Here is a 12,603-nt window from a genome sequence, read left to right as displayed (position 1 = left end):
CCCCCCCCCCCCCCCCCAGATCAGTGTTGTCCTAAAGATCCCCAAAAGGTGCAGATCATGTCCTGATCCCTCCCATGAGTGCGTGGTGACTTTCTTTTAGTAATCGTGCCTCCAAAGAATCAAGCATTTCCCCTTTGCGTGATGCTCTCCCAATGCATTCAGTCCACATATCAACCAAGTTGCAACTTTCCAAAATCCCATCTAATCTTCTTTTCATATTCTCTGGGATGTGCTTCCTTGGAGAGAATTTTCAAAGATGCAGTTGTGATGTCCCTTGGAGAGAATCATCCTTTTTCTCTTTGGAAAGTAGCCTCCTATTCTCATCTGTGGCTATGTATTATTATGGGAATCCTCTCCTAGTTGCACTGTGTTATCCTTTCTCAATGACACCTGTGGAGAATTCCTTTAGGAATGTGGACTGTGCGTGTTCAAGATCTCTCCAATGTGCGTGAACGTGTCCTTCTTTTGAAAAGGTGCCAGCCCTTATCTTCCTTTTTGGAGAGTTATCGAATTTCTATGAAAAAGAAAAAAAAAATAGAGATACAAGTTAAAAACCTTATAATAAATAATAATAATAAAAGTAAAAAATCACACCAATTTGGAAAAGGAAAATAGAAAATATTGATAAATGCATATATAAGAAAAATCTAAGTATTAATTCATGCAAATTTAATAATAATAATAATAATAATAATAATAATAATAATAATAATAATAAGGATAACATCACCAATCACATGCAATTTTTTGAAAATAAATAAATAAAAATAAACAAATAATAATACATAAATAACTAAATAAATAAATAAAATAAAATAGATAAATAAATAAGTAAAATCAAGTATATGTAAGTGTTAAAAATGCAAATCATGCGAACTATGTAAGTCATGTGACCTTGCAAGCCATGCAAGCCACTAACTAAAGGTGACTTAAGTGGGACAGGTGAGCTTAGATGTATCTAAATGGGCCAAGGTATATCTAAGTGGGTCTAAGTATGCCTAAATCAGCCTAGGCATGCCTAGATGGGTCAAGGTGTGCCTAAATGTGTCTATGTGGGCCTAGATGGCTTAAGGTGTGCCTAAAGTGGGTTTAAGTGTGTTAGGGTGTGTCTAAGTGACCTAAGATGATCATAAATATGCCTAAGAAAACTTCACAAAACCTCCCAAGGACTTTGCAAATATAAAGAACCACGAGGTTAGAGACCATAAATAATCATTAATTTGATTAATTAGGTGAATTGATTTATCCCATGGTTGCTACTCCTTGGGACATACACCATTGTACTCCTTAGTGAACTCCTCAACACCTTGACTAGATACAATTCTTTCTCATAAACCCACAAATGACACCGAACTTGTTTTGTGAGTTTTGGGTGATGCAAAGTGAAATAACTTTTAAGCTATTTGTGTATCAAGAAGAAGCTATATATATATGGGGTGAAAACCTATTGAACTTGGACTTATTTCCAAAATCTTAATTTTCTTAAACAAGTTTATCAAAATATATACAAGTTAAAACTTGCAAATTGAAATTAGGTTGTTCATGATTTGGACACTTGAGCACCTCTAGGAAGCACTTAAGCGCTCTCATACAGAACTTGAGTTCTCAATCTTAAAATCCAATTTTTTTATTGCATCAATGCATAATTTCTTAATTTCCTAAAGTCTATACCACTTGTAAAAATTATTACCATTTTCATAACCATTTATAGTTACCTATGCTATTCCTAGGTGATTTTACCACAACTTTGAGTTTTTAATGGAATGTAAGTTACAAGAAAATATAAAATTCCCTAAATTAGGATGACTAAAATAAAATTATCAACTTAATTTAATCAAACTAATGCACTAACAAAATAATTGGCTAAGTCATCCTCGATTACCTTAAGAGATCTCTATTATTATCATCCAACATATGAGCTCTTTCAAATGTTTCTTTTACAAGCAATATAATTTGACTAAATAAAATGACATAAGAGTCTTTTACAGAATATGTTCTAGTGACTATTTTTGAGGACTCAAGCATTTCGTGAAAGAGTAAAGATTTTTATCTTCCGCCATGATGTACTAGGAAAATCCACTTGCTAGAAAATGAAATAGAATTGTAATAACGTTATATCTGCAATATGCTTTTAAAGTGTGTGATTGAGACTTCTAATTACGAGCTATGATGTTACTGAATCAAGCAACTTACGATATTTTCTTACTCTATTTTTATAAGCCCATAAAAGCATCATAAACGAGTAAAGGATCCATCACTATGTTTTAAGTCTCCAATGCGTGGTTTTCAACAAAAGATGAAAGTGAAAATAGATACTTGGCGATTCTATGGACAACCCTTCTTTTCTTTTCATATCCTAATTTTCTTTTTTCTATAATCAAATTGCATGTATATAATCTACCATCAACTTCAACCTCATACCACATCAACCCAGTCCTCACCTATTCCCTCATCTTTTTCTTCCCTTCACGCCATTGCAGCTTCCCCCTCTGTGATTCTTTAATTTTAGGTGGGATTGGAATAAGGTTGAAGGTGAGGATGGTTTTGGAATTTTACTTGCTTCTTTATTTAAAGGCCAACACTTCCAAACAAGTTTATCTGAACACCATCGCACTATTCTGAACATCACTTTGTTTAAGAGGCCCAAGGCATATCTAACTTTAACTTTTATACAAGATGAAATATCTTGCCATGAGAGAATCTCCACCTATGTGTGTGGTTTCTTTTCCTTCTTTCTATAAAGGTTAGAAATTCGATACCATTTCTTTAGAATACCATTGAGTTGGGTATTAAAAAATATCCCAAAACTGCCCAAAAAAAAAAAAATTAAAAACCTTCTTGGAAACCAAATTCCCTTTCCAGTAGTGAAAGAATATGAAATAAAAATGGAGGTGGAGAAGCTTTCACTCGAGGCAACCAAAGAAAGGAGTGAAATGGGAATGAGAAGGTTGGGATGGTTTCTTCTGCTTCTCTTCTTCTTTCCGTCATCTTCAAATCCTTCGCAGAATCCTTTACAGAGTCCTTCACGAAATTCTCTGGTCTCGGGTATGTACTAATCGCATTCTTTAATTCCTATATTTTTGCCTTTTCCCTTTTTTTTTTCCTTGATTCATTAATACGTGACAATTTTAATTCCTATATTCCTAAAATAACCTCACCATATTAACCGTTATTTGTTTCTTTATTACACAACAACGGTTCATATATATTCTCACATATTCACTTATTGCTTCCTACAATATTCCTATCATATCATTCAATTTTACTTGTATAGCATGTTTTTATTATTGGGAGAATTATATTTTGGGGGTAGATGGGCCCCCAAATTAATAAAAGGTCCATGTAACTCTTCAAATTGAGCCCAATACCCAATGAAAGTATGGAAATTGAGTTGAAAGATATCATCCTTCAGTATTTCCAAAAATGTCCTTTGTTGATTTTGAGAAAAAAAATTAATATTTTTGAAAAATACTTTTATTTAATTTAATATTTTTGATTTAATTTAATATTTTTTAAAAATACTTTTATGTAATTTAATATTTTTTAAAAATAAATTCATTTAATTTAATATTTTAAAAAAATATTTAATTTAATATTTTTGAAAAAAAATTATTTAATTTAATATTTTTGAAAACTACTTTTATTTAATTTAGTATTTTTGAAAAAAAATTATTGAAAAAAAATTATTTAACTTAATTTTATAAAATATTTTATATGTATTCTTAAAGGGTATATTTGTCCGTTACTATTTCATATCCTTCAACTCAATTTGAAGAGTTATATGGACCTTTTGTTAATTTGGGGGTCCATCTACCCCCAAAACATAATTCTCCTATTACTGAAGGATGATATCCTTCAACTCAATTTTCATACTTTCATTGGGTCTTGGGCTCAATTTGAAGAGTTACATGAAACTTTTATTAATTTGGGGTCCATCTACCCCCAAAACATAATTCTCCCTTTATTATTTTATTGTAACAGTTTTTATAAATACTTTCATTATGACTGTAATGATATTAATAAATGCACAATTTTATTATTCACTATAATGAATAATATTAATTTAAAAAAAATTGTTTAGTCAAGTGTAAATATATAACATTTAATATTTTGTCTCAATTATATTTTTAAAGTCTAATTATAAGAAAATTTGATCATGACAAAAAGAAGTCATAGGTAATGTTTTAAAAATCGAATTAGACCAAACTGTCATTGAACCGTCTAAACCGACTGTCAAACCATCAAGGAATGAGAGATAAAATTCGGCATAAAACTATGAAGGAAAGAGAGATCAAGGAAAAGAAACATAAGAAGACACAAAACCATAAAAGAAAAAGAGACAAATAGAATTTGGATTCATATCCAATAGACAAAGACATACAAAATTTGCATTCATATCCAACAAATAAAGATAGATAGAATTTGGATTCATATATAATAAATAGACAAAATTTGGATTCATATCCAACAAACAAATAAGGGAAATGCAAAATTAGATTGTGTATACAATCTTTTCAAATGTTCCCATATCTTTTTTGTAGTTTTATATTTCACCAGCTGTATGTCTATCGAATTATCAATGGAGTTGTTGATCCAAGTGATAATTTTCAACTTGCTCACTTCCTAAACATTTAATTGTTCTACATATTTTTCATTATTTTTATTCATAAGTTTGTGTAGAGTGTCAATAATATAACCCCACAACTTTTTTCCCTTTAGAAAATTTTTCATCACATAACTCTAATACGAATAATTTTTTCATCCAATCTCACACTAATAAATTGAAGGAAATCAACTCATTCACCAGCCATGACAAATAAATAACAAATAACTACCAAACAAATGAAAGTAAATACGAATCAAAGAAAATGAATACGAAATCAAATATTAAGATCAAACAAGAAAAGAATGATACAATCACCTACTACGATATCCCATGGTCAAACACGACAAAAAAAAAAAAAAAAAAAGAATTTCATGATCAAACAGATCCGTGAAAGTAGTGTATGAGATTAAACTCTCTTCCATGAGATCACAAATCAAAAGTCCTATTAAAGATCAATTTAGCTCTGATACCATGTTGAAATCCAAAAAAATATTAAAAGAGATAAGAAAATCTAGGATTTCTTATTATGAATTCCCTTAAAAATAGATACAACATCATTAGAACTTAAATAAACCTAATAAAAAAAATAAAACTAATTTACCCTTACTTTAAAAAATAATAATTATTATAAATAAAGAAGAGATATAATAACTAAATATATAAATATATAGTAAACTAAATAAATATATAATAACTAAATATATCAATAACTTCTACCCGAAGAAATAATTATTTTAATAAAATTTGCAAGTGAGTAATTACATTCATTTTTAAAAAAATAATTTGATGAAAATGATTTTAGTTTCAAGATTAACACAATATAAATATATGTTTTATACTATGTTTTCTATAAAATAAAATGATATTTATTATCTTTTAATTACGTATCATTTTAGTAGTATATTTATAAGAATGAATTTACATTATTATGTACTATTATGCTTCAATTAAAACTCAGGCCATAGAATATTTTATATTCTCTTATTAATAAATTCAATCATAATTAAGTTGTACTTGTTTTAGAGAACTATTTTAAACACCTGTTTAAAGAAAATAATGTGACCAAAATATTTGGAAAATTTTAATCTTTCCACTTTTAATCTGTTTGTAATATAGAAAAAATATTTGTATTTGCTCTAGTGTTATTTATTTATTTTTCTTTTTTTTTTTTTTTTTTTTAATTTCATGAGCACCTTAGTTAAAAAACAAAAAGTAGTCAATCAAAAAATAAATATCATTCTGCATCCAAACTCAATGTATATTTTTGACTTGTTTTTATTCTTTCAGTCTCCAAGGGCGGGCAAAATGTTAGAAAAAGAGGTGTAGTGGAGAATGGTTTGAATAAAATAGGATTTGGAGAAGAGAGAATAGTTAGACCAGAAGTCCATGTTGGTGGTCACGGTGTTGGAGGCCACGGCGGCGGCGGTCATAGTGAGGGTGGTCACGGTGGAGGTGGTGCCATGAACCATCACAACAACAATAAGGATGATCCACGCGTCCGTGGTGCGAAGAGTTGCACCACGAACTATATTGGTTTCCTTCACTTGACTTTTCTAGTCTTGCCCCTGCTTTTTCTTATTTAGATCTCATATGACTTTTAGATAAGTGTGACACTAAAAAAAAATGTATGTACTACATCAAACTTCTACCTTTTCTAATCTAAATATTTCACTTTTTTTTTTTTAGTTTTATAAAATTGGGGAAAGAGGTTTTTCAAAATGGGAGTAAACACAATCGTGTTCCCTGTCATCATGAGTCTACATGCTCTGAATTAAAAAATAAAATAAAATAAAAGATCAGTCTAACAATCCTAATATTGTGCTCCCTTTTAATAAAAAATAATTGGAAGACCTTCCAAAAGTTCTTGATTAAAATTAAAAAAATAATAAATTATCCAATTTACTTGCCTGTGCATAAAAAATAAAATAAATAAAATAAAACTATTAAAACCAATTGCCATGACCAAAGGTGGCAATTTACCTTCATTTTTTTTTTCATCTTCTTAATTGACTATTTATATTTTTATATAGATATATAACTAAAAACCTCAAAATTTGCCTCAATTTTATTTCTACATTAATTTTGAACTCAATTTTATCCTTAGATTTTAAATCTCGATTACATATAATATTTTTTACTCACTCATCATTTAATTTTTAGTTTTTAATATTTTATATATTATTTTATTTTATTATTATTATTATTTTCTCTCTCCTCTCTCCTTTCTCTCCCCCACCCACCCCACCTCTCTTTCTCTCTCCTCCCATACCTCCCCATTCCCAATACCACCACCATCTCATCTCTTGCTTCTTTTTTCCCCCATCTGTTGGTCGGCCCCCATTTATTTTGCCCTTCCCCATCCTTCTTCCTCCCTCCAACACCCACACTCCACAGCCACTTCCAGTCGATCCCATATTTATATATATACATTTTTTATTCCATTTTTCTCTCTCTCCACTTCCTCTTCTTCCTCCACATACTACATTGCCACACGTCCCCCTCATTTCCCTCCTTCCATTTTTTTTCCTTTTTCCTTTTTCCTTTTTTTTATTTTTTATTTCCTAAAAAATACCCATCAATCCCTCCCACCACCAACGAGCCACTACCCGACTACTCCCTCCTCTTTCCTCTCTCATTCTTTAATTTCCTCAACTTTCTCTCACTTTCTCATCTTTCCAAAATTTAAAATTGTGTAAGTTTTTTTTTCCCCTTGATTTTAACAGTAATTTTTGTTGAAATTGGTCTTGTGTCGGTTAATGGGTCTTATGTTTGGGCTTTGAGGTTTCGGTATGAGCTCATGCATTTATTTTATATTTGTGAGTCATATGTTTGGGCTTTAAGATTTAGACATGCATACTGGATATCTAGTTGGGCTTAATTAAATTTATTGACTTTTTTTTTTTATTACATGTGGACTTTACATATTAAATTTTGTTTGGTTTTAGTTATGAATTTATGTTTGTGTATTAAATCAAGATTGAAGTATGAAATATTAAATTTAGGCCTAATTTAATTTATTTTGATTTGTCATATTTTAAACTTTGGTGAATTAATATTTAATTTGTTGGATGTGAGTTTGCATATTAAATTAGATTGATTTTGGTTATGGATTTAGGTTTGCATATTAAATTGGGCTTGAATTATGGGATATTAAATTTAGGCTTAATGAGATTTATTTTAATTTATCATATTTTGGGTTTGATTAATTGAGTTTATATTTTGACTATTAATTTAGAAACTTTATATTAAGTCTATGATATGTAAGATATTTTTGTTGGGTTATATTTGTTAATTTAGGTCCATTTTTAATTGATGAAATTTATTGGACTAATTTGAAGTTTGAATTTGGGTTTGAATAATTATTTTGGACTCCACATATTTTTGGATATTTACACTTTGTGCTATTTTTGTTTTTTTGCATGGGCCTATCCTGCAATTCTGTTGGCTGGGTACAAATTTATGGCGTGTGGAGCATGGAATTTCATGGAAGAAAGTGAGAATCGAAAAGTTGTAAGAAGACATTGAACTTGTTGTAAGCTTATTTAGGTACATATTTTATTTTTCACTTTTATTTGGTTTTATTTTTATTCGTTCTTGTAAATATTCATTTGTATATATTTATTGAGTGTGTACAAAATTGAATATCGAACAAATCAGAAATTTTGTTAAAATAAGAGCATGGAATTCTGTTGGCTGGGTATGAATTTATGACGTATGGAGCATGGAATTTCATGGAAGAAAGTGAGACTCGAAAAGTTGTAAGAAGACATTAAGCTTGTTGTAAACTTATTTGGTTACATATTTTATTTTTCACTTTTATTTGGTTTTATTTTTATTCGTTCTTGTAAATATTCATTTGTATATATTTATTGAGTGTGTACAAAATTGAATATCGAACAAATCAGAAATTTTGTTAAAATAAGAGCATGGAATTCTGTTGGCTGGGTATGAATTTATGACGTATGGAGCATGGAATTTCATGGAAGAAAGTGAGACTCGAAAAGTTGTAAGAAGACATTAAGCTTGTTGTAAACTTATTTGGTTACATATTTTATTTTTCACTTTTATTTGGTTTTATTTTTATTCGTTCTTGTAAATATTCATTTGTATATATTTATTGAGTGTGTACAAAATTGACTATCGAACAAATCAGAAATTTTGTTAAAATAAGATGAATAATTCAGTAAATATGTTTTAATAAAATAATAATTTTAAAATATTCTTCTTAATAAAAGAAAGTTTTTTTATTAATAAAAATTTAGAAAAATACTTTTAGAAAAAAAAAAGTGTTTTTAATAGGATTTGAAAAATTGTTTTTAATAATAATTGTCCAAAAATGTCTTTGTTTAATAAAAATTGTCCAAAAATTATTTTGTACTTAAAGTTGTCCCAAAAATGAATTTTTAATAAAATTGTCCAAAACATGCTTTTTAAATAAATAATTCTTTTTCCTTAATTGAAATGGGATTAAAAGTAATTTTTGGAAATAGAGGATTTAATTTTTTTTTAATATAAGAATAGAATAAAAGTCATTTTTGCAAATTGAAGTTGTGGAAATCATTTTTCTTGATAAAATTGGATTGAAAATATTTTCTTTGTAAAGAAATTATTTCCTTTTGAACAAAATCAAATTGAAATATTTTTGTAAAAAAAGTTGTAAAAAATCATTCTTTTCCTAACAAAGGTAAATAAAAATCATTTCTTTGTTAATTAATAAAATAAAATTCTTTTTTTTCTCTTTTTATATATATTATTTTTAATAAATTCTTTTAATAGTGTAAATAACTTTCTTGAAAATTGAATACAAGTGAAATTGAATCAAATCATTAATTGAAAATAAATTGAAACTGTTTTTGTAAATAAATAAATTAAAATCATTAATTAGAATTTGTTTTTAATAAACTCCTTTGAAATTTCTTGAAAAAATATCTTTTTTTAATCAGTTCAATAAACTAATTTGCATAATCTTCTTGTCATTTATTTTGTGTATTCTTGTAATTAGATTTCATCATTATTTTTTTTGTATATTGATTTTCATCATGACTTATACATACTCATTTGCATGATTATTTTTCTTGGTATCCATAATTAATTAATTATCACAATTTCCTTAATTCGTTTAGTAGAAGTCGTACATATACGGGTTTAAAGGGTTGCTATGGCTCACCACCGTAGCTTCCTAATAGGTAACCTGACTCCCGAATCTCGACTCGGATTTTCACAGACCTATTTTTCCTTTAGGAGTCACACTTAGGGTTTTTATTTCTTATTTTATTTTTCCCTTTAAAAATAAAACAAAAATAAGTGGTGACTCCAAGTCTTTTTCTAAAAATCATATTTTTCAACAAATAAATAAAAAACGAGTCTCACCATTCAAGTGAGGATGCATGTGAAAAACGCGGGTCCACAAAATAGCAAACAAGTTGTGAGTGTCATTGAGTGATAAGTCCACAGAATAACTAGTTGAGTTCTGATTTTAATTTGTGTTTCTATCGATTATGTTTTTCAATCAACTAAGTTCAAGAAATTTTGCTAATTTTGATACTTGGGGAATGGAATGGTTTATTGATGAAGTTCTATTTTTGGGCTTAGTGAGGTTCATTGTAATTTGTATAATTTTGTTGCAAAACTATCAAGGGGAAGATAGTGATGTATTAGTTTTAAATTGATAATTTTGTTTCATTTCTAAGTAATTAGGATGTGGTAACCACTATGAATCCAAAGAGGCTAAGAAGGCTTTAAGCTTTGCAAAACTGAGTTTGGGAAGGTATAGAATCATCGAATTCGATGTAAGTATGCATATTTAGTATGATAAAAAAATTTAGATGATAATTACATTAAAAAAAAAAGTCAAAAAGGCAATTGAAAATAGCTTCAAAGCTTGCAAAATGGAGAACACACTAAGTGGGCATTCAAATACCCATGAAGGTACCATAAGGAACTCCAAATTACTTATTTTCTTGACCTTGGATTGGTTAGTTGCATATTGGATCAGTTAGATGCATACAAAAACTTCCTAGGCTAATCTATATCTATGCACACAAAAAATAATTGATATTTAAAACAATTTATAAATCTAGATTATTGGTTTGAATATCTTACAAGGATTTAGACGTTCCTAGATTGATTCCATGTGATGAAGATTTTCGTTCAATACTGTTGAAGTTGAAAACAATCTTGTAGACCCTTGATGTTTCGTCCAATATCTCTTCCTTAAAGCTTGGCACTAAGATAGTAGAGATATCAGAAGATCGAGGCTAAGGCTCTCTCTTTAGAATGTAAGGAAGGATGGTGAAAGGATGAAACCTTAATTCCATAAGTATTTATAGGCTTCTTATTAAACTTAAGTGACTTGACCCTACTTTGGGCTTGAGTCACTTAATTTAACTTAAAAAGGGTTTTAATTGATCAACTAACCCAACAAGACTCCAATTAATCAATTAACCCGGCCTAGAAATATTGTTCACTAATTCCTATGTAACTTTACATAATTACCAAAACACCTTTTATGCACATAAGTGAACTAAGAACTGACCCTTATAAATCATCTCATCAAGGTAATGAGTTTGAACGAGGATCATTAGAACCCATAGGACAATACTAACTCCCTTAAAATTCAATTTTAAAGTTAATTCAATATCTCATTATACAAAATTAACTACACTCCAATACCTATTACAACGAAACACTAGATGTTCAAGTGTGTGACATGTTATCCATTGTATGCAATCTTCTCATGAACTAGCATCGATAATCTAACAAGGTGAAAGGTATCAATCTTTTAAGATTATCTTTACCATCCTTAAGTTATAAATCCTCCTATTGTGTGACCAAGTGAAATGTTCTAGCTTATAAAAAGCTTATTTTAAGTTCCACTAAAGGAACTACTATGGTCGTAGTTTATTTAAACACACATTCATAGAATCACCTAAGGGAATATACTGTCTTAATTCCATGAGATATCATGGTACCTTTATTAAGAGTACTCATTGCTATTAGTTTCCATCAACAGTGATCTCACCTATAGGTTAAATTCATTATTAACTTTAGCACAAACTTAATATTCTCTCAAGGTTAAGAGACAATATAACAATTTGGTGAAATCATGACTACTCGATAATATTATTGATCTTCATGCAAAGGTCCAACTACTAATAAATGAAGTTTATGACCGAATAGCTTCCAAATGCTACTTAGAAGGGTGGAGTGGGCCATGGGGTGGGGTGGGTGTTGTCACCCCTATGTTTACAGTAATGTTCAAAGTCTTTATATATATTCAATAATCCAATATCATTTTAAGCACAAACTTAATTATGAATCAGTTAAAATTAATTGACTCAATCAAGATTCTATGTTGACTTGGTTGATTTGTCCAAATTTTCTAAATATTTTTAAGTTAAATCCAAAATTAAATTTTCTATTCTTTCAAATTACAACAAAAGAAAAAAAATTAAAAATGAAAAATCTCTTAAAAATAAGAGATTCAAAAAAGCCTCAAGACTCATTACATCCATGATGAAGAAGAAAGAGGACATCAAACTAACCCATGACTAAGTGTTAGAGGTTTAGAAACAAAAAAAAAAAGAAAAAAAAGTTGAGGGTATTTCATTACTAATCTCATAATGTTCATGGATGGAGTTTAATGATTTCATCCTTGTGGTATTACTATGATGAGAAACACTGATTTTTCCATCCAGGATGATAGTTTCGTTGTACTCTCTCCTCTCTCAATGCTCTTGATCTCCGTGACCAAATGGTTTGGTCATGTGAAAATTGGGAATTTGAAGGGGAGTTGGTAATATATTATTTTTTATGATAATAATGTGATATGAATTGCATAAATTTAGCTAATATATTATTTCATATGGTTGAATATATGGTGTTTTAGTATGCTAATTTATTATTAATAATATATCGAAATCATTTAATTTATTATTATACTATTATATTAAAACATTTTAATTATTAATATTATACTTTGTTTGATAAATACATAT

General features: G+C 28.7%; 1 protein-coding gene across 1 annotated transcript; it reads left to right on the top strand.

The window, feature by feature from the left end:
- The first annotated feature begins 2,768 nt into the window (after positions 1 to 2,768).
- Positions 2,769 to 6,302, top strand: LOC104879732 (uncharacterized). Its single transcript, XM_010653571.3, has 2 exons — positions 2,769 to 3,045; positions 5,894 to 6,302. The coding sequence occupies exons 1-2, from the start codon at positions 2,886 to 2,888 to the stop codon at positions 6,187 to 6,189; spliced, it is 456 nt and encodes a 151-aa protein (XP_010651873.1). The 5' UTR covers positions 2,769 to 2,885; the 3' UTR covers positions 6,190 to 6,302.
- The last annotated feature ends 6,301 nt before the right edge of the window (positions 6,303 to 12,603 follow it).

This window comes from Vitis vinifera, chromosome 6 (assembly GCF_030704535.1).
Source record: "Vitis vinifera cultivar Pinot Noir 40024 chromosome 6, ASM3070453v1".
Classification (NCBI taxonomy): domain Eukaryota; kingdom Viridiplantae; phylum Streptophyta; class Magnoliopsida; order Vitales; family Vitaceae; genus Vitis; species Vitis vinifera.
The sequence above is the reverse complement of the archived record's forward strand: the minus strand, read 5'-3'. Positions and strand labels throughout refer to the sequence as shown.